This window comes from Microcaecilia unicolor, chromosome 1 (genome assembly GCF_901765095.1).
Source record: "Microcaecilia unicolor chromosome 1, aMicUni1.1, whole genome shotgun sequence".
Classification (NCBI taxonomy): Eukaryota; Metazoa; Chordata; class Amphibia; order Gymnophiona; family Siphonopidae; genus Microcaecilia; species Microcaecilia unicolor.
This window is the reverse complement of record NC_044031.1, coordinates 266,438,920-266,459,528: the sequence shown is the minus strand read 5'-3', so window position 1 is coordinate 266,459,528 and position 20,609 is coordinate 266,438,920. Positions and strand designations below refer to the sequence as shown.

At 47.6% G+C, this 20,609-nt stretch overlaps 1 protein-coding gene across 1 annotated transcript in view; it reads left to right on the top strand.

The window, feature by feature from the left end:
- ZNRF2 (zinc and ring finger 2) overlaps positions 1-20,609 on the top strand; it is a 128,684-nt gene that overhangs the window by 73,697 nt on the left and 34,378 nt on the right. The window contains exon 3 of the mRNA XM_030206229.1: positions 3,003-3,108. Coding sequence (XP_030062089.1) covers positions 3,003-3,108 — 106 coding nt within the window. The remainder of the gene's footprint in view (positions 1-3,002; positions 3,109-20,609) is intronic.

Below are 20,609 nucleotides of genomic sequence, written 5' to 3'. Positions count from 1 at the left end.
CATCCTTTTTGCCGAAGACTTTATCTCCTTTTCATGTCACTGTTTCTTCCTTCTTTACCAGGGAGTTCTATTCTGTAGAATACGCTTCCCTGCGTCTTGTATATGAAACCGTCTTACTGCTACCAATGAGTTCAGGCAGTCTGATCATCCTTTTGTCCTCTTTACGGGACCCCAGAAGGGTTTGCCAGCCTCCAAAGCAATAGTAGCTCGATTGTCTTAAGGAGGCTATTTCTTCAGCTTACATTTTGAGGGGTAAATCTGCTCCCATCATGTCAAGGCTCATTCTATTAGGTCTATCATGACTTTTTTGACAGTCTAGGGAAATTTCGTTGGCAGAGATCTGTCGGTCAGCGATGTGGTTGTTGTCTTATTCCTCTGTTTTGCATTACCGTTTGGATGTGTCTGCTCGAGCAGATGCTTTCTTCGTGACCATGGTTTTCGCTGCAGGGATATCCTAGTTCCTCCCCTCTTAAGGATTGCTTTTGAACATTCCATTTGTCTGGACTGATCCTTGGGACATAATGGAAGGGAAAATTAGTTAATTACCTGATAATTTTCTTTCCTTTAGTCCCAAAGGATCAGTCCAGAGCCTGCCCTTCTGTGATGGTTTCGTTTTTTCTGGGTTCTATGTTATTTTGGGTGTTTGCAATATTCTGGTTATGTTATTTCTAAGGCACAAGTTTTGTCCTTTATTTCATGCTATTTTTTCTATCTAGAGGCTGGAGGATTTTCTCTGGAAGTCACTCTTTCACTGCTTTATCAAAGACTGTCTTGGTTGCTAAGTGCAGGAGCTTATGAGGCACAACTTGGAGTTCGCTTTCTCCACCTGATGGTCTCAACCCATTTGTCTGGCCTGATCCTTTGGGACTAAAAGAAAATTAAAAGATGATTAACTAATTTTTCCTTTTGCAGGTTGGTATTTACATGGGTGGAGTCTGGGCAGAGAGTGGGACATTTACGCACATAGCTTATAACTAAGAAATACATGCCTATCTCTGCATCTAAACACAAGCATTTACACCATTTCTATGGCTGGCATAAGTGCTTTGCCTGAAAACACATGCATGTATATACTCTGTTATGCTAGCATCTACTTTCCTTTATCAAATAGGCTCCAAATAGCCCTCCTTTATAGAATTGCCTGTGCATTGGTACCAAACTATAAGTGACTGGGGAGGAAAATGTGGTGTGATCTGATAAACCTTGTAGTTCTTTTAGATTAAATTTTATGAAAGAATTGACTGCTGTTTATATACATTGAAGTTTTTTTTAAATGTGCAGATGTTTAAACTATGTGCTTCTTTTATTTAAAAGGGAAGTGTTTTTTTTTCTTTTGTTTGTCATGACTCTTCTCATTTCCACAGTAGTACATATAAGGGTTCTTTCACAAGCTTTTTGGAGGTTGCCAAATCTTGCCAGTAAATGCTTTGATAATTTTCATCTAACACATTTATGCATGTTCTTAAATCCTTTTTCAGTGCACGCACCCTCAAGCTCTGCATTAGATGTACTAAAGCACCCCTTCAAATTTTGAATAATTTTTACTTACCCAGTCCCTCACTTACAAAGCATTTGTACTCATTTATCTTCAACAGACTTATCCCTAGGTTCTTCTACACTCCATTTGAGCCATTATGGTATGGAGGATTTGGATTTAGCTCGCACTTTTTCTCAGTAGTAGTTCAAGATGAGCTATAATCAGGTACAATAAGTATTCTGTCCCTGGGAAGCTTACAACCTAAGATTGCATCTGGGGCACTGGAGGGTTGGGTGCCTGCCATAGTGTCAAAACTGATGAAGGGTATGGAAAGGGAGAGCAAGCTATGGAGAACCTACCCCACTTTGTGTGTTTCTTCTGTGTCTGTACCCCTTCTTCCTCCCTGGGCTGGCCAATAGTAGTTTTGTATTCCCAGCTATGCCTGCATTCTGTGGGCTGACAAGTTGTATCCCAACCTTCCTCACATGTAAGTGGCCATTGAAGCCAAGCAACTAGCCAAGGAACAGATGCTGATAGCAGTCCTTACCCAAAGTACTATGTTCCACAACAACAGTGCAGCAGTACTTCTTTTTCTCCATTCTCCCCTGACTTATCCTCTCATTCTTCCCTCCTGAACCATTTCCTTAATGCATTTACCCAGCCCTATTGGCTGACAAAAAACAGGTATTTTGCTGGGAGAGGGGGTGGAAATAAGTGGAAGAAAAGAGAAATGCATCGAACCATTCCATCTCCGTTGCCTTTCCTTCATTGGTCTTGCTCCTTATACCAGCTGCTTGTCTTTCTACAGCTTTGTGCAACTCTGAATTTGAGCTTATACTCCTGTGCTACTTTTTAATATTGCAGGAGTATGAACTGTGTGGGTCAGCGTTAGAGCCCCACAGAGCCATAGCAGCAAATATGTAGGTGGATGGCAGGTGGAGAGTTGCAATTGTTTAAGGCCCTGTTGGTAGGAAGTGGTGTGGTTACACCTGAAAAATGGCATAGTATATGCAGACTACTATTTTCTGATGTTATAATTTAGCATTTCGGAAAAGATACTGCTCTATTTTATTTTCAGGTGATTGTAAAAAACTAAGAACATATATTCTTAGCATATTCATGTCTTTAGGAATGAATATCAGGTCTTGTAACGTCTTTCCACATCTTTTGAGTTTCTATATTAATCAGACCCTGCCCTCACAAGAGCATACAGTACACAGTCTTAATTTTTGGTACATAGGATTTTACCCTTAAATTTAGTACCTTCCTGTCCAATCTGGTTAATAGCAATTCTTTTCAGGCAGACATTACATTTCCCTCAGAAATCTGGTATAGTTGAGCTCTTAGCATGCCAGTAGGTGTCCCTAACATATGGTAGCTGGTATACCCTTTACCCAAAGCCATGAACATCAGTTCCGCATCATTCCCAGGCAGAGCTATTAAAGAACGATTGTCTCTTGTACAGCATCTCACAGCATTTCCCCAATAAATTTTTATCATCCACAAAATTTGCTTTTTCTTCCAGAGGATGTGTTGAGTAAAGATGCTGGGGAGTGTGCAATATGCCTGGAAGAGCTTCTGCAGGGAGACACCATAGCACGGCTGCCTTGTCTATGTATATACCATAAAGGGTAAGTTCATCTTATAGTTTTTACATATTTAATACCGACAATCAGTGAAGTTACTTCTGTTCATAACTGTGCTAGCTGAAACTGGGTTTGTGTTGCTTATGATAAAATTATGATTGTAAATTCCATTCTAAATATGGACACTTTATTTTTGACTGGTGTACTTTGGTACTGAAATATCACTTTTCGAGGACAAAGCAGGCTGCTTATTCTCACGTGTGGGTCAACGTCTGTGTCGGCCTGGGAATCGGCATTTTGCAAGAGCAAAAATTAAAAAGTTTTGCCAGAGTCTTCTGGCGCGCAAGTGCGGACTGACTTCCTGCTCGCCGCACGAGCGCGTAACTCAGTTTTTCTTTTTTCCGTGACAAGGTGCGGCAGGTTTTTTTCTGTGCCCCTTGTTGAGGGCTGGGAAAAGTCGTCTTTTTTTTTTTCTCAGTTTACTTGGTTTTTTTTCTTCTTTTGTTTAAAAGAAAAATATATATATATATTCCTTGTCACTTGCAGCAGATGAATCCAGGAACCTAGTGAGTTAAGTCCGCCTACCAGCAGGTGGAGATAGAGATGAACTAAAGGCAGTGATGTCAGACGGCCAGCTCCTTCCTCAGTTAGTATGTCTCTATCACAGCAGGTGGTGGACGGCTTTTTCTTCAGCACCTGGGCCCAAGGCCTCTGAGGGTGCTCCTGGGCCAGTGGCCAGTTTGAGCCGGGGTGGCAGACTGGTGGTGTCCCCTTTGGCAGCATACGCAGTTGCTGGGTTTCTGCTGCACCTCAAATTCCCTCTGAACAGGCTTTTGCTGTTCCTTTCCTTCCCTGTTCGTTTCTGCCTCCTCACTAAAAAAATAAAAGAGAAGCATAGAATTTGTTTAAAAGAGAAACAGAGAAGCACAGGGAAGTGTGTTTTTGCTGAGAGCAGGTTTGTGTTACTGCTGTCCGAGTCCTGTTTTCTGTTGCCTGCTTGTCTGAGCCTGCCTCGAAGTGAAGTCGGAGAGTTTTTTTTCTTCAGCTCAGCTGTCAGTTCTCGCGCTTTCCCGGTCCGGGGTAAGTCCTGCTGGGTTCCTGTTCGGGGCTTGCGATGGCAGCGGAGGTGGTAAAACGCTGTTCCCGATGCGGGAAATGGCGTTCGGCGGCGGGCCTTTGCAGCGCGGCATCGCTGATTTGGCGGGACTCAACAGAGCAGTGGCCCCCTGAGAGCGTGCTTTCCCGCCCGGAGCCTGGCGATTCTTGTGCCATTTTGCGATCGGTCGCAGAGCCGGCTCCGGTAGCGGTTTTGGGCAAAGCTTCTTCTCCACTGGTAGGGGAGTCGGGGGGGGGGGGGGGCGTCAGGCACTGTGGGCGGTGGTGCAGGTGCCATGGCTGCGACCTCCTCCGTTGCGGGGTAGGGGTTTTTGCCAGAGTTTATTTTGCTACTCCATCAGGTGTTTTTGTTGAAAAGGGCCATGCCCCCCCCCTCACGCGGCTGCGACAGCTTCGGCCTTTGATTCTCTCAGGGGGTCTGGGGGTAACCAAGAAATTTGGGGTTTTTCCCCAGAGGATTTCTCCTCCCTTAAAAAGCCTAGGCTTTCTTTGAGGTCTGAGAAGGGGTCCTGCATACGGTCGCCAACAGCTTCCTCCGTGGTGGCTCTCTCGGAGCAGACAGGGGTAGAGGACGTGGAGGACGGTGTCCTCACTGACCAACCCGGAGGACTCTTCCGCTGTGAGGATTTTCCATAAGGAGGAGTTGTCCTCCTTTATCTCTCAGGCGCTGGAAGCCCTGAATATAGAGGACCCGGAGGTTGCGGCTTCTCAGGTGGTCAACCCCAAGATGGCTAGTACCAGATGACCTTCTAAGGCCTTTCCGGTTCATGAAGCTATTGAAGAGTTGATTTCGGCCCAGTGGGAGGATCCAGATGGGAGGCTGAAAGTAGCCAGGGCTATGGCCAGGCTGTATTCGGTTTCAGCGGACCGTTTAGAGCAGTTTGCTCTACCTAGGGTGGATGCCCTGGTGACGGCGGTCACAAAGAAGACTACTCTTCCAGTGGAAGGTGGTGTGGCACTTAAGGATATGCAAGACAGACGGCTAGAGGCCTCTTTAAAACGTGCCTTTGAGATGGCCGCTTTGACGCTTCAAGCTTCTGTTTGTAGTTCTTATGCGGCTAGAGCTTGTCTCAGTTGGCTACATTCTGTCATGGATTCGATTTCGGAGTCTGATATGCCGGGAACGCCTCAGATGTTGCTGATGGATATTGGGCTGGCGTACTTGGCAGATGCCTTGTATGATTTGGTCCACGCTTCGGCCAAACTCATGGCCTTGACCGTTTCCTCTTGGCGTCTTCTGTGGCTCAGTCATTGGGCCGCAGATATGGCCTCTAAGCAATGGCTCAATAAATTGCCTTTCCGAGGGAAATTGCTTTTTGGGGAAGACCTAGAAAGGAGCCTTGAGGTCTCATTTCAGAGAGATGCGCCAGTATCGCCCGGGGCGGTCCAGCGCAGCCTTTCAGCGTCCTTGTTTTGGGCAGCGTTCTTCTTTTAGCAACGAGAAGTGTCCGGCTGGACCCCCCTCTTGTCAGGGGGCTCCTTCTCGGGTCTCCCAATGATGGGGTGCAGGTCCTCTCGGGAGCAGAGCAGATCTGTTTCTTCCAGAGTGGGCCAGAATTTCTTCGGACCAGTGGGTCCTCGATGTGGTGTGAGAAGGTTACAAACTAGAATTCTTCTCTCCCGTCACAGACTTTTTTCTGGAGTCCCGCTGTGTATTGCAGGCCAAGAGGACAGCGGTTCTGCAGTATTCGCGAGACCTGCTAAGGATAGCGGCTAAACGTGCCTGTTCCTCCTCTCGAAAGGCGCACAGGTCGGTACTCCATCTTCTTTTTGGTTCCAAAGAAGGGAGGGGCTTTTGGGTCTATTCTCTATCTCAGAATAGTAAACCAGTTTTTGCGGGTTCGTCACTTCCGCATGGAGACATTAAAGGCATTTATCTTCTGTTCAACCAGGCGAGCTTTTGACGGCTCTCGATTTGAGGGAAGCTTACCTGCACATTCCCATTCGGCAGCCCCATCAGAGATTTCTCAGATTTGCGGTGCTGGGTCAGCACTTCCAGTTTCGGGCCCTTCCTTTCGGGAATGGCCACTGCCCCATGCACTTTTTCCAAGGGTCATGGTGGTGGTGGCGGCGTTCCTGCGGAAGGAGGGGATTCGAGTTCATCCATATCTCGATGACTGGCTGATTCGGGCGACGATAGCAGAGGAGAGTCGAGTGGTCACCAACAGAGTGATTGCGGTGTTGCAATCCTTAGGTTGGGTGGTCAATATGGACAAGAGTCATCTGGTTCCTACTCAGAGTCTGGAATATCTTGGAGTGCAATTCAATACGAAACAGGGGAAGGTGTTTCTCCCCCAGGGCGAAGGATCAAATTGCTTTCTCAGGTACGGACCTTATTGAGTTGTCACGCTCCCCAAGTGTGGGACTATGTTCAGCTTCTCGGTTCTATGACGGCGACCTTGGAAGTCATTCCATGGGCAAGGACTCACATGCAGTCTCTTCAGAATTTCCTTTTGAGTAGATGGTCACCAGCGTCGCTGGATTATCAGCGATGCCTTCCTTGGTCGAGCCGGGCCAGGGACAGTCTCGCGTGGTGGCTCCGGTCATCCAATTTGCAGAAGGGTGTTTCTCTGGCGTCTCCCAGTTGGGTGGTAGTTGTGACTGATGCCAGCCTTGCGGGCTGGGGAGCACATTGTCTTCATTGAGTAGCCCATGGATCATAGACCCCTCTCGAAGCGACTTGGCCGATAAATCGTCTGGAGTTGCGAGCAGTCGTGAATGCGCTGTGGAGTTTTCTGGACCTTCTGCAGGGTTAGGCGGTTCGTGTATTCTTGGACAACACCACAACGGTGGCCTACATCAATCGGCAGTGGGGCATTCGCAGTCTTCCTTTGGCAGTGGAAGCATCTTGTCTTCTAGTATGGGCGGAAGCGCATGTTCAGAGTCTGTAGGCAGCGCACTTTGCGGGTCAAGACAATGTTCAAGCGGATTTTCTCAGCCGGACTCTTGGGCGCAGCGGAATGGACGATGTCGGACTCTGCTTTTCGGCTGATCTGTCAACGTTGGGGAAGACCAGCAATGGATCTCATGGCTATGGCTCACAATGCCAAAGTTCCCCAGTTCTTCAGCCGCAAACGGCAGCCAGGATCCGCAGGATTGGACGCTATTCTCCAGCCATGGCCGGAACAACAGCTACTGTATGTTTTTCCTCCATGGCCTCTGATAGGGCGAGTTCTTTGCCACATAGGGCGGCATTGGGGGGCCGGTCGTTCTAGTGGCCTCAGACTGGCCCCGATGGCCGTGCTATGCGGATCTCGTTCGAGCACTCTCAGAGCCATCATTGCGACTTCTGGTGACTCCCGATCTGCTGCATCAAGGGCCAATTCAGATGGAAAATCCCTCTCGCTTTGGTCTTACAGCGTGGCTATTGAGAGGCGGCATCTGAGGAAGAAGGGATTTTCAGTACCAGTCATTGCCACTCTTTTGGGGGCACGGAAGCATTCTACTTCAGCAGCGTACATGCGAGTGTGGAAAGCTTTCTCGGTGTGGTGTGCTTTGCGTGCTGAATTGCCTTTTCGGGCGGACATCCCGGTTATTCTTGAGTTCCTTCAGGATGGTCTTCAGAAGGGATTGACATATAATTCCCTTTGAGTGCAGGTGGCCACGCTAGCTTGTTTTAGGGGCAAACTGAACGGTTCCTCTTTAGCAGCTCACTCTGATGTGGTCTATTTCCTACGCGGGGCTCTTCGGCTTCGGCCTCCTCTGTAGCAGCCGTGCCCGGTGCGGCATTTGAAGATGGTACTGTGAGCCCTCCAGGCCCCACCGTTTGAGCCGTTGAATAAGGTTTCTGAGAAGGATCTAACACTTAAGACAGTGTTTTTGGTGGCCATTGCTTCAGATAGGAGGATTTCTGAAATTCAGGCTATGAGGCATATTTTCAAAGCACTTAGCCTTCCAAAGTTCCAAACCTATGGAACTTTGGAAGGCTAAGTGCTTTGAAAATATGCCTCTTTGTCTTCCAGAGATCCTTTTTTGCAGTTTTCTGAAGCAGGGGTGTCGATTCGGACGTTGCTGTCGTTTCTACCTAAAGTGGTTTCGGCTTTCCATGTCAATCGGGCGGTTTATCTTCCGTCTTTTTGAAGAGAGGATTATCAGGGGGAGTTTGCCTCGCTACGTTTCCTGGATGTGCGGAGAGCCTTGTTTCGGTACTTGCAGATCTCTAACGAGTTTCGACACTCGGATCATCTCTTTGTGCTCTTGTCGGGATCGAAAAGAGGTGAGGCGGCTTCTAAAGCTTCCACTGCTCGCTGGATTAGGGATGCCATTGGAGTGGCGTATCTGCTACAAGGGCGGGCGTCTCCAGTGGCCCTGAAGGCGCATTCTACTCGGGCACAGGTGGCTTATTGGGCGGAGGTGGAGGCCTTATCTCTGGAAAAGATTTGTCGGGCGGCTACTTGGGCGTCCCATCATACATAGTAACATAGTAGATGACGGCAGAAAAAGACTTGCACGGTCCATCCAGTCTTGCGTTTCAATCCCGGACCAGTGCTGTAAAAAGGTTAATTAGGCAGATCACATGACTCTTTATCTTGCATTTCAATCCCGTACCAGTGCTGTAAAAAGGTTAAATAGGTAGATCACATGACTCTTTATCTTTTGGCTTTTTCTCTACTTATCCAATTAAATTGCTTGGTGTGACTCTTGTGAATGTTAATCACATTGTGCTTATACATTTTTTTGGATTTTTTTCTTCTCTGTCTTCTACTAAAAAATTTTTCTTTGTCTTCTACAGACCATTTTCAAGATCTCATCTGTAGATCTTTGGAATCTTTTATCTGCATTTTGAGATTCCTTTGATGTGTTATACTTAATTCCAATTTGATAGATAAGGTTAGTTTTTTTCATTCAATTTTTACCCCCATGTATGTATATTTTGATTTGTTTTTCCCTTATAAAGTTTGTTTAACATATTGTTTGGCATATACATATATATACATGTATAGTTCTTATTGATTTTTTTAGATAATCTATATATGTTCCTCTTTCAGTATAATAATTTTTGTTGCATGTTGTTAATATTTATTTCTATATGCTTAATTTATTTATCTATTGTTTGTTTATGTCTATAGACTCCTGATGTAGGCCATTCGGCCGAAACACAACGTTGTGTCGAGTCAATTTTAATGTGTTATTGTTATATTATTATTTGTTTGAAGATTATTAAATTTTGAAAGATTATTAAATTTAAGAAAGATTATTTGGTTCCATTCTTTGGATAGCCTGGCTTATTTTCCCACCTTTTTATTTTTTCGTGCCCAACAAGACAAACATATGTGTATATCTTACCTTGATTTGTACCTGCCTTATTCAGGGCACAGACCGTACAAGTCTGCCCAGCAGTACTTTCCACCTCCCAACCACCAGTCCCGCCTCCCATCACCGGCTCTGGCACAGACCGTATAAGTCTGCCCTCCACTATCCTCGCCTCCCAACCACCAACCCCTCTTCCCCCCACCTGCTCCGCCACCCAATTTCGGCTAAGCTTCTGAGGATCCATTCCTTATGCATAGGATTCCTTTATGCATATCCCACGCATGTTTGAATTCCGTTACCATTTTCATCACCACCTCCCGCGGGAGGGCATTCCAAGCATCCACCACCCTCTCCGTGAAAAAATACTTCCTGACATCTTTCTTGAGTCTGCCCCCCTTCAATCTCATTTCATGTCCTCTTGTTCTACCGCCTTCCCATCTCCGGAAAAGATTTGTTTGCGGATTAATACCTTTCAAATACCTTTGAAACCAAAACCAATATACTCATATCACCCCTCTCCTCAAATCACTTCATTGGCTTCCAATCAGATATCGCATACAATTCAAGCTCCTCCTCCTCACCTACAAGTGCACTCAGTCTGCGGCTCCTCACTACCTCTCCACCCTCATCTCCCCCTATGTTCCCGCCCGTAACCTCCGCTCACAGGACAAAGCCCTTCTCTCAGTACCCTTCTCCACCACTGCCAACTCCAGGCTCCGCTCATTCTGCCTTGCTTCACCCTATGCCTGGAACAATCTTCCTTTACCCATACGCCATGCCCCCTCCCTACCCATCTTCAAATCTCTGCTTAAAACTCACCTCTTCTATGCTGCCTTCGGCGCCTAACCGCTCTAGATAGACAGAATGCCCCAATCTATCCCCTCTATTAGATTAACTGCTCACTCGTCCTCTAGATTGTTCACTTGTCTTTAGATTGTTCTCTTGTCTTTTAGATTGTAAGCTCTTTGAGCAGGGACCGTCCTTCTATGTTTAAATTGTACAGCGCTGCGTAACCCTAGTAGCGCTTTAGAAATGCTAGTTAGTAGTAGTAGTAGTAATATCACCCCTGTTCCTCCTTTCCTCCAGGGTATACATGTTCAGGTCAGCAAGTCTCTCTTCATACGTCTTGGAACGCAAATCCTGTACCATTGTCGTAGCTTTTCTTTGCACCGCTTCCATTTTTTTAACATCCTTCGCAAGGTACGGCCTCCAAAACTGAACACAATACTCCAGGTGGGGCCTCACCAACGACTTGTACAGGGGCATCAACACTTCCTTTCTTCTGCTGATCACACCTCTCTCTATTCAGCCTAGCAACCTTCTCGTAATGGCCACCGCCGGGTCACACTGTTTCGTCGCCTTCAGATCCTCAGATACTATCACCCCAAGATCCCTCTCCCCCTCAGTACCTATCAGACTCTACCCGCCTAACACATAAGTCTCTCTTGGGTTTCTACTCCCTAAGTGCATCACTTTGCATTTCTTCGCATTGAATTTTAATTGCCAAACCTTAGACCATTCTTCTAGCTTCCTCAGATCCTTTTTCATGCTTTCCACTCCTTCCCAGGTGTCCACTCTGTTGCAAATCTTAGTATCATCCGCAAAAAGGCAAACTTTACCTTCTAACCCTATGGCAATGTCACTCACAAATATATTGAACAGAATCGGCCCCAGCACCGATCCCTGAGGCACTCCACTACTCACCTTTCCCTCCTCCGAGCGAACTCCATTTACCATCACCCTCTGTCGTCTGTCCATCAACCAGTTCCTAATCCAGTTCACCACTTCGGGACCTATCTTCAGCCCATCGAGTTTCTTTAAGAGCCTCCTGTGGGGAACCGTGTCAAAAGCTTTGCTAAAATCTATGTAAATTACGTCTATAGCATGTCGATGATTCAATTCTCCAGTTACCCAATCAAAAAATTCAATGAGATTCGTTTGGCACGATTTCCCTTTGGTAAAACCATGTTGTCTCGGATCTTGCAACTTATTGGCTTCCAGGAAATTCACTATCCTTTCCTTCAGCATCGCTTCCATTACTTTTCCAATAACCGAAGTGAGGCTTACCGGCCTGTAGTTTCCAGCTTCTTCCCTATCACCACTTTTGTGAAGAGGGACCACATCCGCCGTTCTCCAATCCCTCGGAACCTCTCCCGTCTCCAAGGATTTATTAAACAAATCTTTAAGAGGACCCGCCAGAACCTCTCTGAGCTCCCTCAAAATTCTGGGGTGGATCTCTTCCAGTCCCATGGCTTTGTCCACCTTTAGCTTTCCAAGTTGTTGATACACACTCTCTTCCGTGAACGGTGCTCTATCCACTCCATTCTCAGGTGTACTTTTGCCAGTCCTTCTCGGTCCTTCTCCAGGATTTTCTTCAGTGAAAACGGAACAAAAGTATCTATTTAGCAAATTGGCTTTTTCTTCATCATTATCTACATAGAGTTTCACTGTATCTTTAATCTCACAATTCCCTTTTTAGTCATTCTCCTTTTACTAATATACCTGAAGAAAGTTTTGTTTCCCCTCCTTACATTTCTAGCCATTTGTTCTTCCGCTTGCGCCTTCGCCAGACGTACCTCTCTCTTGGCTTCTTTCAGTTTCATCCGGTATTCCTCCCCGTGTTCCTCTTCTTGAGATTTTCTATATTTCTGGAACACTAATTCTTTAGCCTTTATTTTCTCAGCCACTTGCTTGGAGAACCATATCGGTTTCTTGTTTCTCTTGCTTTTATTTACTCTCCTTACATAAAGGTCTGTGACCCTATTTATTACTTCTTTCAGCCTGGACCACTGTCCTTCCACTTCTTGTACGTTCTCCCAGCCCATCAGCTCCTTCCTCAGATATTCCCCCATTTTACTAAAGTCAGCACGCTTGAAATCCAGGAATTTGAGTTTAGAGTGGCCGCCCTCCACTTCAGCTGTCACATCAAACCAAACCGTTTGATGGTCACTGCTTCCCAGGTGTGCACCCACTCGGACATTTGACACACTATCCCCATTTGTGAGCAACAGATCCAGCGTTGCTCCCTCCCTCGTGGGTTCCGTCACAATTTGTCTGAGCAGAGCACTTTGGAAGGCATCCACGATCTCTCTACTTCTTTCCGATTTTGCATACGGAACCTTCCAATCTACATCCGGCAGATTGAAATCTCCCATCAACAGAACCTCTTTTTTCTTTCCTAATTTTTGAATATCTGCGATCAGATCTTTATCTAGTTGCTCTAATTGTGAAGCATTACAGGCTAGACGTGTCTGCTCGGGAGGATGCGAGTTTTGGGGCGGGAGTGTTTGCGTGGGGAGCGTTGGCTTCCCACCCTACTTAAGAAATGCTTTGGTACATCCCACTAGTACCTGGATTCATTTGCTGCAAGTGACAAGGAAGGTAAAGTGATGTCTTACCTGATAATTTTCTTTCCTTTAATGCAGCAGACGACTCCAGGATCCCTCCCTAGTTCAGCCGGCGGGTTTTTCATTTTCCGCGCAGTGTGGCTATTTTTTTCTTCCAGGTTCTCTTTTGCAGAGTTCAGACAGATATGGGAACACGGAAAGGATTCCGATTTCTGGATCAAGTTGCAGTTATTTCGAAGTTCTTATTTGGTTTTCTGTTTTTCATAGTGAGGATGGTTTCTGGTTGTTATTGGTTTCATATTTTTGGCCTTGGCAAATGCTTACGAATGACATACTAACTGAGGAAGGAGCTGGCCGTCTGACATCACTGCCTTTAGTTAATCTCTGTCTCCACCTGCTGGTAGGCAGACTTAACCCACTAGTTCCTGGATTCATCTGCGTTAAAGGAAAGAAAATTATCAGGTAAGACATAACTTTACCTTTTCCCTTAGTTTTCTTCTTAGTTCCTTCTGTTCCTGCTTTAATTTTTTTGTTTTTCGACCATGGTCGGGTTTCTTCCCTTTTTTTGTGTGCCCTTCCTTTTTGGCACAATCACGTCTTTTGATTTTGCCGAGGCTGTTTTTCCTTCCGTGTCATCGAAGACACCCAACGGCTTCAAACGTTGTACTCGATGCAACCGGACCGTTTCAGGTACTGATACCCATTCCTGGTGTATCCAGTGCCTTAGGCCCGACCACAGCCCAGCTGCTTGTAGTCTCTGTCTTTGTATGAAGAAACAGACCCAAGTGGCTCGACAAGCCCAGCGAGAAAAACTTTCTGGGGATCGGTCCGGTCTTTTGATGTCGGAATTGACATCAGTAGCAAGGTCGACGTCGTCAACATCGAAGGAGGCATTGACGTCAGGAGCAGAGGTAATGGCTGCTGTGAGACCAAGTCGCACTGGGAGCAGTGATGCATCGGGTGTGCCGCCACCTGTCTCGAGGCCGCCTGCTATGCAGGCCCCCTGGGACTGACCATCGTCGGACCCGACCCCGAGGAGACGTGGGGATTCAATGTCGGTACCGAGGAGTCTCGATGGGCATCGAGCGAAGGCGAAGAAGCACAGTCATCGATCTCCTTCTACACGCGGTGGCGGGAGCTCCAGGGCGTCAAGGGATTTGGCACCTGAGAAGCGTCAGCACCGAGAGGACCGATCCCCCTCTATACAGGAGCTGCTGATGCATCAGTCTCCTAGCAGCCCGGTACCTACTCCTGAACCTCAGCAGATTCTGTCACCAGCTGTTCCACTGACCCCCGCAGCCTTTTTCCGTTGGCGGCTCTCGATGAGCGCATCCGGGCCTTGCTTCCAGAGCTTCTGGGACTGCTGCGTCGGTCTGCTTCGGTGTTGGAGTTGTTTGCGCCTTCCGACTGTGTGCTACAGTGGTGTCTGGCCCTTCACCTGCGGTGAGGTCCCCCAGGAAGCTTTGCCGCAGTCCGTGCGGGCGTCGGCCTCTTGATATTGTCATCGAGGACATAGATCCTCGGCATCGAGGTAGGCTCAGTCTCAGAGTTCCCTGAGAGTTATTATCCGATACTGAAGAGGAGCGTTCGCAGGAGCCAGAGGGAGATCCCAGATACTTTTCTTCTGATGAGTCTTATGGCATTCCCTCTGAACCTTCCTCTCTGCCTGACAGGAGACTATCTCTTCCGGAGAGTCTGTCCTTTACTTCTTTTTGGGAAATGGCTACGGCCATTCCATTCCCTATGGAGGTTGAGGATGAGCACAGGGCTGAGATGCTCGAGGTCCTGGACTATCTTCCCCACCTAAGGAGGCTGTGACGGCTCCTCTTCATAATGTACTGAAGGACGTCCTTATGCGGAACTGGTCGTGCCCTCTGTCTGGCCCCGTGATCTCGAAGAAAGCTGATTCCCAGTACCTGGTCCATGGTGAGCCTGGATTGATGAGGTCTCAGTTACCCCACAATTCCATGGTGGTGGACTCAGTCCTCAAGAGAGCCAAGAGTACAAGAGACTATGCCTCGGCACCCCCAGGCAGAGAAGCTAGGACCTTGGACTCTTTTGGGAGGAAGATGTATCAGGCTGCTATGCTCGCTGCCCGAATCCAGTCTTACCAGCTCTTCACGAGCGTCCACTTGCGGAACGCGGTGAGGCAATTGTCTAGTTTGGTTAATGCCCTCCCTCCGGAGCAGGCCGAGCCTTTTCGCCAGGTGGTCGGGCAGCAGAAGGCGTGTCACTAATTCCTGGCCAGGGGCGCTTACAACTTTTGATATGACATCCAGAATCGCTGCTCAAGGTATAGTGATGCACAGACTCATGGCTGCGTGTGTCTGACCTGGATCATTCGGTACAGCAGCAAATGACGTATGTACCTTGCTGGGGGGGAGGGGGGGGGACAATCTTTTTGGTAAGAAAGTAGAGGATCTTGTTGACCAGATGAAAAAGCATAATGATGCTTTGGATTCTTTCTCCCGCTGGGTGCCTTCTGCTACAACCTCCTCATCTAGGAGGTTGTTTTTGGGGAAGAGGAGTGCTCCCTATTCCTATGCTAGGTGTAGGCACACTCCGGCTTCTCGGCAGCCTAGTCAGGTTCAGCCCAGCGCGCTCGTTCTCGTCAACAGCGTGCACCTAAGGCCCCTGCTGCTCCCCAGCAAAAGCAAAGGATGAGCTTTTGACTGTCTCCAGTTCAGCATAGCTTCAGTAAAAGTGTCTGTACAGGACGACTTGCTGGTTGGGGGGAGGTTAATGTTTTTTTTTTTACCAAAGGTGGCCTCTTTTAACCTCCGACCGGTGGGTTCTTCAAATAGTCCGGTTAGGATACATCCTCAATCTCGAATCCAAATCGCCCACCAGGAGCACAATCTTACAGCTCCAAGCACAAGCAGGTACTTGTAGAGGAACTCTCCGCCCTTCTAAAGGCCCAAGCGGTAGAACTCGTTCCACCAGGGGAAGAAGGGCTGAGATTCTATTCCAGGTACTTGTGCAAAAGAAAACAGGGGGGGATGCGTCCCATCCTAGACTTAAGGGCCCTGCACAAATTCCTAGTCTGAGAAAAGTTCAGGATGGTTTCCCTTGGCAACCTTCTTCCCATGATTCAGGAAAATGATTGGCTATGCTCTCTGGACTTAAAGGATGCATACACATACATCTCGATACTTCCAGCTCACAGGAAGTATCTTCGATTTCAGCTGGAAACACAGCACTTTCAGTACAGTGTACTGACCTTTGGTCTGGCATCTGCACCCAGAGTGTTTACAAAGTGTCTAGCAGTAGTCGCAGCGTCGTTACGCAGACTAGGAGTGCATTTGTTCCCTTATCTCGACGATTGGCTGGTGAAGAGCACCTCGGAGGAAGGTGCTCTGGAGTTCATGCGAATGACTATTCAGGTGCTAGAATTACTGGGGTTCGTAATAAATTACTCCAAGTCCCATCTCCCTCCTGTTCAAAAATTGGAATTCATTGGAGCGCTGCTGGACACGAAGACAGCTCGGGCTTATCTTCCCGAGACAAGGGCAGACAACCTCCTGTCCCTAGTGTCCACAGTTCGAGTGTCTCAGCAGATCACAGCTTGGCAGATGTTGACTTTTGGGCCACATGGCCTTCACAGCTCATGTAACACCCATCTTCTCCTCCAACTGTTCACCTTCTAGTTTCCTTGTCTCTGATCATCCCTCCTCTGATCACCATCTTATAACTTTCACACTTAAATCTCCTCCCTCCCAGTCCCGTCCTATCCTATCTAATTTATCTAGGAATCTTCACGATATTGACCCTTCATCTCTATCCTCCCATGTTTCAAACCTCCTCTCTACTGTGGCACCATCCACGTCTGTCAACGAGGCTGTTTCTTCTTACAACAATACTCTATCCTCTGCCTTAGACACTCTTGCACCTTTGATGACCCGCCCTGTAAGGCGTACAAAACCCCAACCTTGGCTGACTTCTAATATCCGCTACCTACGTTCCTGTACCCGCTGCGCCGAACGCCTCTGGCGGAAATCTCGGGCCCTTGCTGATTTCTTACACTTTAAATTCATGCTGACCTCCTTCCAATCTGCTCTTTTATGTGCCAAACAGGATTATTATATCCAACTGACCAACTCTCTTGGCTCTAATCCTCGACTTCTCTTCACCACATTGAACTCTCTCCTCAAGGTGCCCCCTCCCCCAACTCCCCCTTCATTATCTCCTCAGACCCTTGCTGAATTCTTTCACAACAAGGTTCAAAAGATAAACCTTGCTTTCTCTACCTCACCACCTCTCCCTCCACTAGTCCGTTCCCCTCTCTCTCCTTCCCCTCATTCCCTTTCCTCCTTTCCTGAAGTTACTATTGAGGAAACTACACTTCTCCTTTCTTCCTCAAAATGTACCACCTGTTCCTCTGATCCCATTCCCACCCACCTTCTTAATGCCATCTCTCCTACTCTTATTCCTTTTATCTGTCACATTCTCAATCTCTCACTTTCCACTGCGACTGTCCCTGCTGCCTTTAAACATGCTGTGGTCACACCTCTCCTTAAGAAGCCTTCACTTGACCCTACTTGTCCCTCTAATTACCGACCCATCTCCCTCCTTCCTTTTCTCTCCAAATTACTTGAGCGTGCTGTTCAGCGCCGCTGCCTTGATTTTCTCTCCTCACATGCTATTCTTGACCCATTACAATCTGGTTTTCGCCCTCTCCACTCAACCGAAACTGCGCTTACTAAAGTCTCCAATGACCTATTACTGGCTAAATCCAGAGGTCAATATTCCATCCTCATTCTTCTTGATCTTTCCGCTGCTTTTGACACTGTCGATCACAGCATACTTCTCGATACCCTGTCCTCACTTGGATTCCAGGGCTCTGTCCTTTCCTGGTTCTCTTCCTACCTCTCCCTCCGCACCTTTAGTGTTCACTCTGGTGGATCCTCTTCTACTTCTATCCCTCTGCCTGTCGGCGTACCTCAGGGTTCTGTTCTTGGTCCCCTCCTCTTTTCTATCTACACTTCTTCCCTTGGTTCATTAATCTCATCCCATGGCTTTTCCTACCATCTCTATGCTGATGACTCCCAAATCTACCTTTCTACCCCTGATATCTCACCTTGCATCCAAACCAAAGTTTCAGCGTGCTTGTCTGACATTGCTGCCTGGATGTCTCAACGCCACCTGAAATTAAATATGACCAAAACCGAGCTTCTCATTTTCCCCCCCAAACCCACCTCCCCGCTCCCCCCATTTTCTATTTCTGTTGATGGCTCTCTCATTCTCCCTGTCTCCTCAGCTCGAAACCTTGGGGTCATCTTTGACTCTTCTCTCTCCTTCTCTGCTCATATCCAGCAGACCGCCAAGACCTGTCGTTTCTTTCTTTACAACATCCATAAAATCCGCCCCTTTCTTTCCGAGCACTCTACCAAAACCCTCATCCACACCCTTGTCACCTCTCGTTTAGACTACTGCAATCTGCTTCTTGCTGGCCTCCCACTTAGTCACCTCTCCCCTCTCCAGTCGGTTCAAAACTCTGCTGCCCGTCTCATCTTCCGCCAGGGTCGCTTTACTCAAACTACCCCTCTCCTCAAGACCCTTCACTGGCTCCCTATCCGTTTTCGCATCCTGTTCAAACTTCTTCTACTAACCTATAAATGTATTCACTCTGCTGCTCCCCAGTGTCTCTCCACACTCGTCCTTCCCTACACCCCTTCCCGTGCACTCCGCTCCTTGGATAAATCCTTCTTATCTGTTCCCTTCTCCACTACTGCCAACTCCAGACTTCGCGCCTTCTGTCTCGCTGCACCCTACGCCTGGAATAAACTTCCTGAGCCCCTACGTCTTGCCCCATCCTTGGCCACCTTTAAATCTAGACTGAAAGCCCACCTCTTTAACATTGCTTTTGACTCGTAACCACTTGTAACCACTCGCCTCCACCTACCCTCCTCTCTTCCTTCCCGTTCACATTAATTGATTTGATTTGCTTACTTTATTTATTTTTTGTCTATTAGATTGTAAGCTCTTTGAGCAGGGACTGCCTTTCTTCTATGTTTGTGCAGCGCTGCGTATGCCTTGTAGCGCTATAGAAATGCTAAATAGTAGTAGTAGTAGTAGTAATGGCACGTCTACATATAAGATCAGCTTAACGGACCCTAGCTTCCCAGTGGTATCAAGCTGCGGGGGATCTGGAGGATGTGATCCAACTGTCCACCGATTTTTGCAATTCTCTTCAGTGCTGGACAGTCTAGTCCAATTTGACCGTGGGACGACCATTCCAAATTCCTCAGCCATAAAAAGTGCTGACTGATGCATCTCTCCTGGGGTGGGGAGATCATGTAGATGGGCTTCACACTCAGGTAGCCTGGTCCTTCCAGGAAACAGGTCTTCAGATCAACCTCCCGGAATTACGAGCAATCTGGAATGCTCTAAATGCTTTCAGAGATCGACTGTCCAACCAAGTCATCTTGATCAAACAGACAATCAGGTTGCAATATATTACACCAACAAGCAGGAGGGTACCGGATCTCGCCCTCTGTGTCAGGAAGCTGTTAAGATGTGGCTTTGGGCACGCCGTCAGGGCATGTTACTCCAGGCCACTTATCTGCCAGGTGTAAACAGTTTGGTCGACAGGCTGAGCAGGGTAATGCAACCTCACGAGTGGTTGCTGAACATGGCCATAGCCTTGAAGATTTTCCGAGTGTGGGGCACCCCCTTGGTGGATCTTTTTGCCATTCAACTCAATCACAAGGTCCTCCAGTTTTGTTCCAGGCTTCAGGCCCACGACAGGCTAGCATTAGATGCCTCTCTCCTTCATTGGGGAACAGGCCTTCTGTATGTGTATCCTTCCATATCTCTAGTAGGGAAGACTTTGCTGAAACTCAAGGAAAACTGTGGAACCATGATCCTGATCGCTCCCTTCTGGCCGCGCCAGGTTTGGTTCCCTCTTCTTCTGGAGCTGTCCTCCGAGGAATCGTGCAGATTGGAGTGTTTTCCAACTCTCATCCCTCTTAACGAGGGGTCGCTTCTTCATCGCAACCTCCAGTCCCTGGCTCTCACAGCCTGGATGTTGAGAGTTTAGAGTTCGCCTCCTTGGGTCTTTCAGAGGGTGTTTCCCGGGTCTTGCTTGATTTCAGGAAAGATTCCACGAAGAGATGTTACTCTTTCAAATGGAGGAGGTTTGCCGTCAGGTGTGACACCAAGGCCCTAGATCCTTTCTCTTGTCCTACACAGAACCTGCTTGAATACCTTCTACAGAGTCTGGTCTCAAGACTAACTCCATAAGGGTTCACATCAGTGCAATTAGTGCATATCGGCGTGTAGAGGATAAGCTTATCTCTGGACAGCCTTTAGTTGTTCGCTTCATGAGAGGTTTGCTTTTGTCAAAGCCCCCTGTCAAACCTCCACCAGTGTCATGGGATCTCAACGTCATTCTCACTCAGCTGATGAAAGCTCCTTTTGAGCCACTGAAATCCTGCCATCTGAAGTACTTGACCTGGAAAAGTTTCCTCACAATAGAGTAGTCTTCCGCACGCATCCTAAGTTCCTTCCGAAGGTGGTGTCGGAGTTCCATGTTGTCTTGCCAACATTTTTTCCCTGACCTCATGCTCACCCTGGCGAGATAAGTTTACACAGCTTGAACTGCAAGAGAGCACTGGCCTTTTACGTGGAGCGGACTAAGCCATATAGACAGTCCGCCCAGTAGTTTGTGTCTTTTGACCCCAACTGGAGGGGAGTCGCCATCGGAAAACGCAGAATCTCCAATTGGTTAGCAGATTGCATATCCTTCACTTATGCCCAAGCTGGGCAGACTCTGGAGGGTCATGTCACAGCTCATAATATTAGAGCCATGGCTGCGTCGGTGGCTCACTT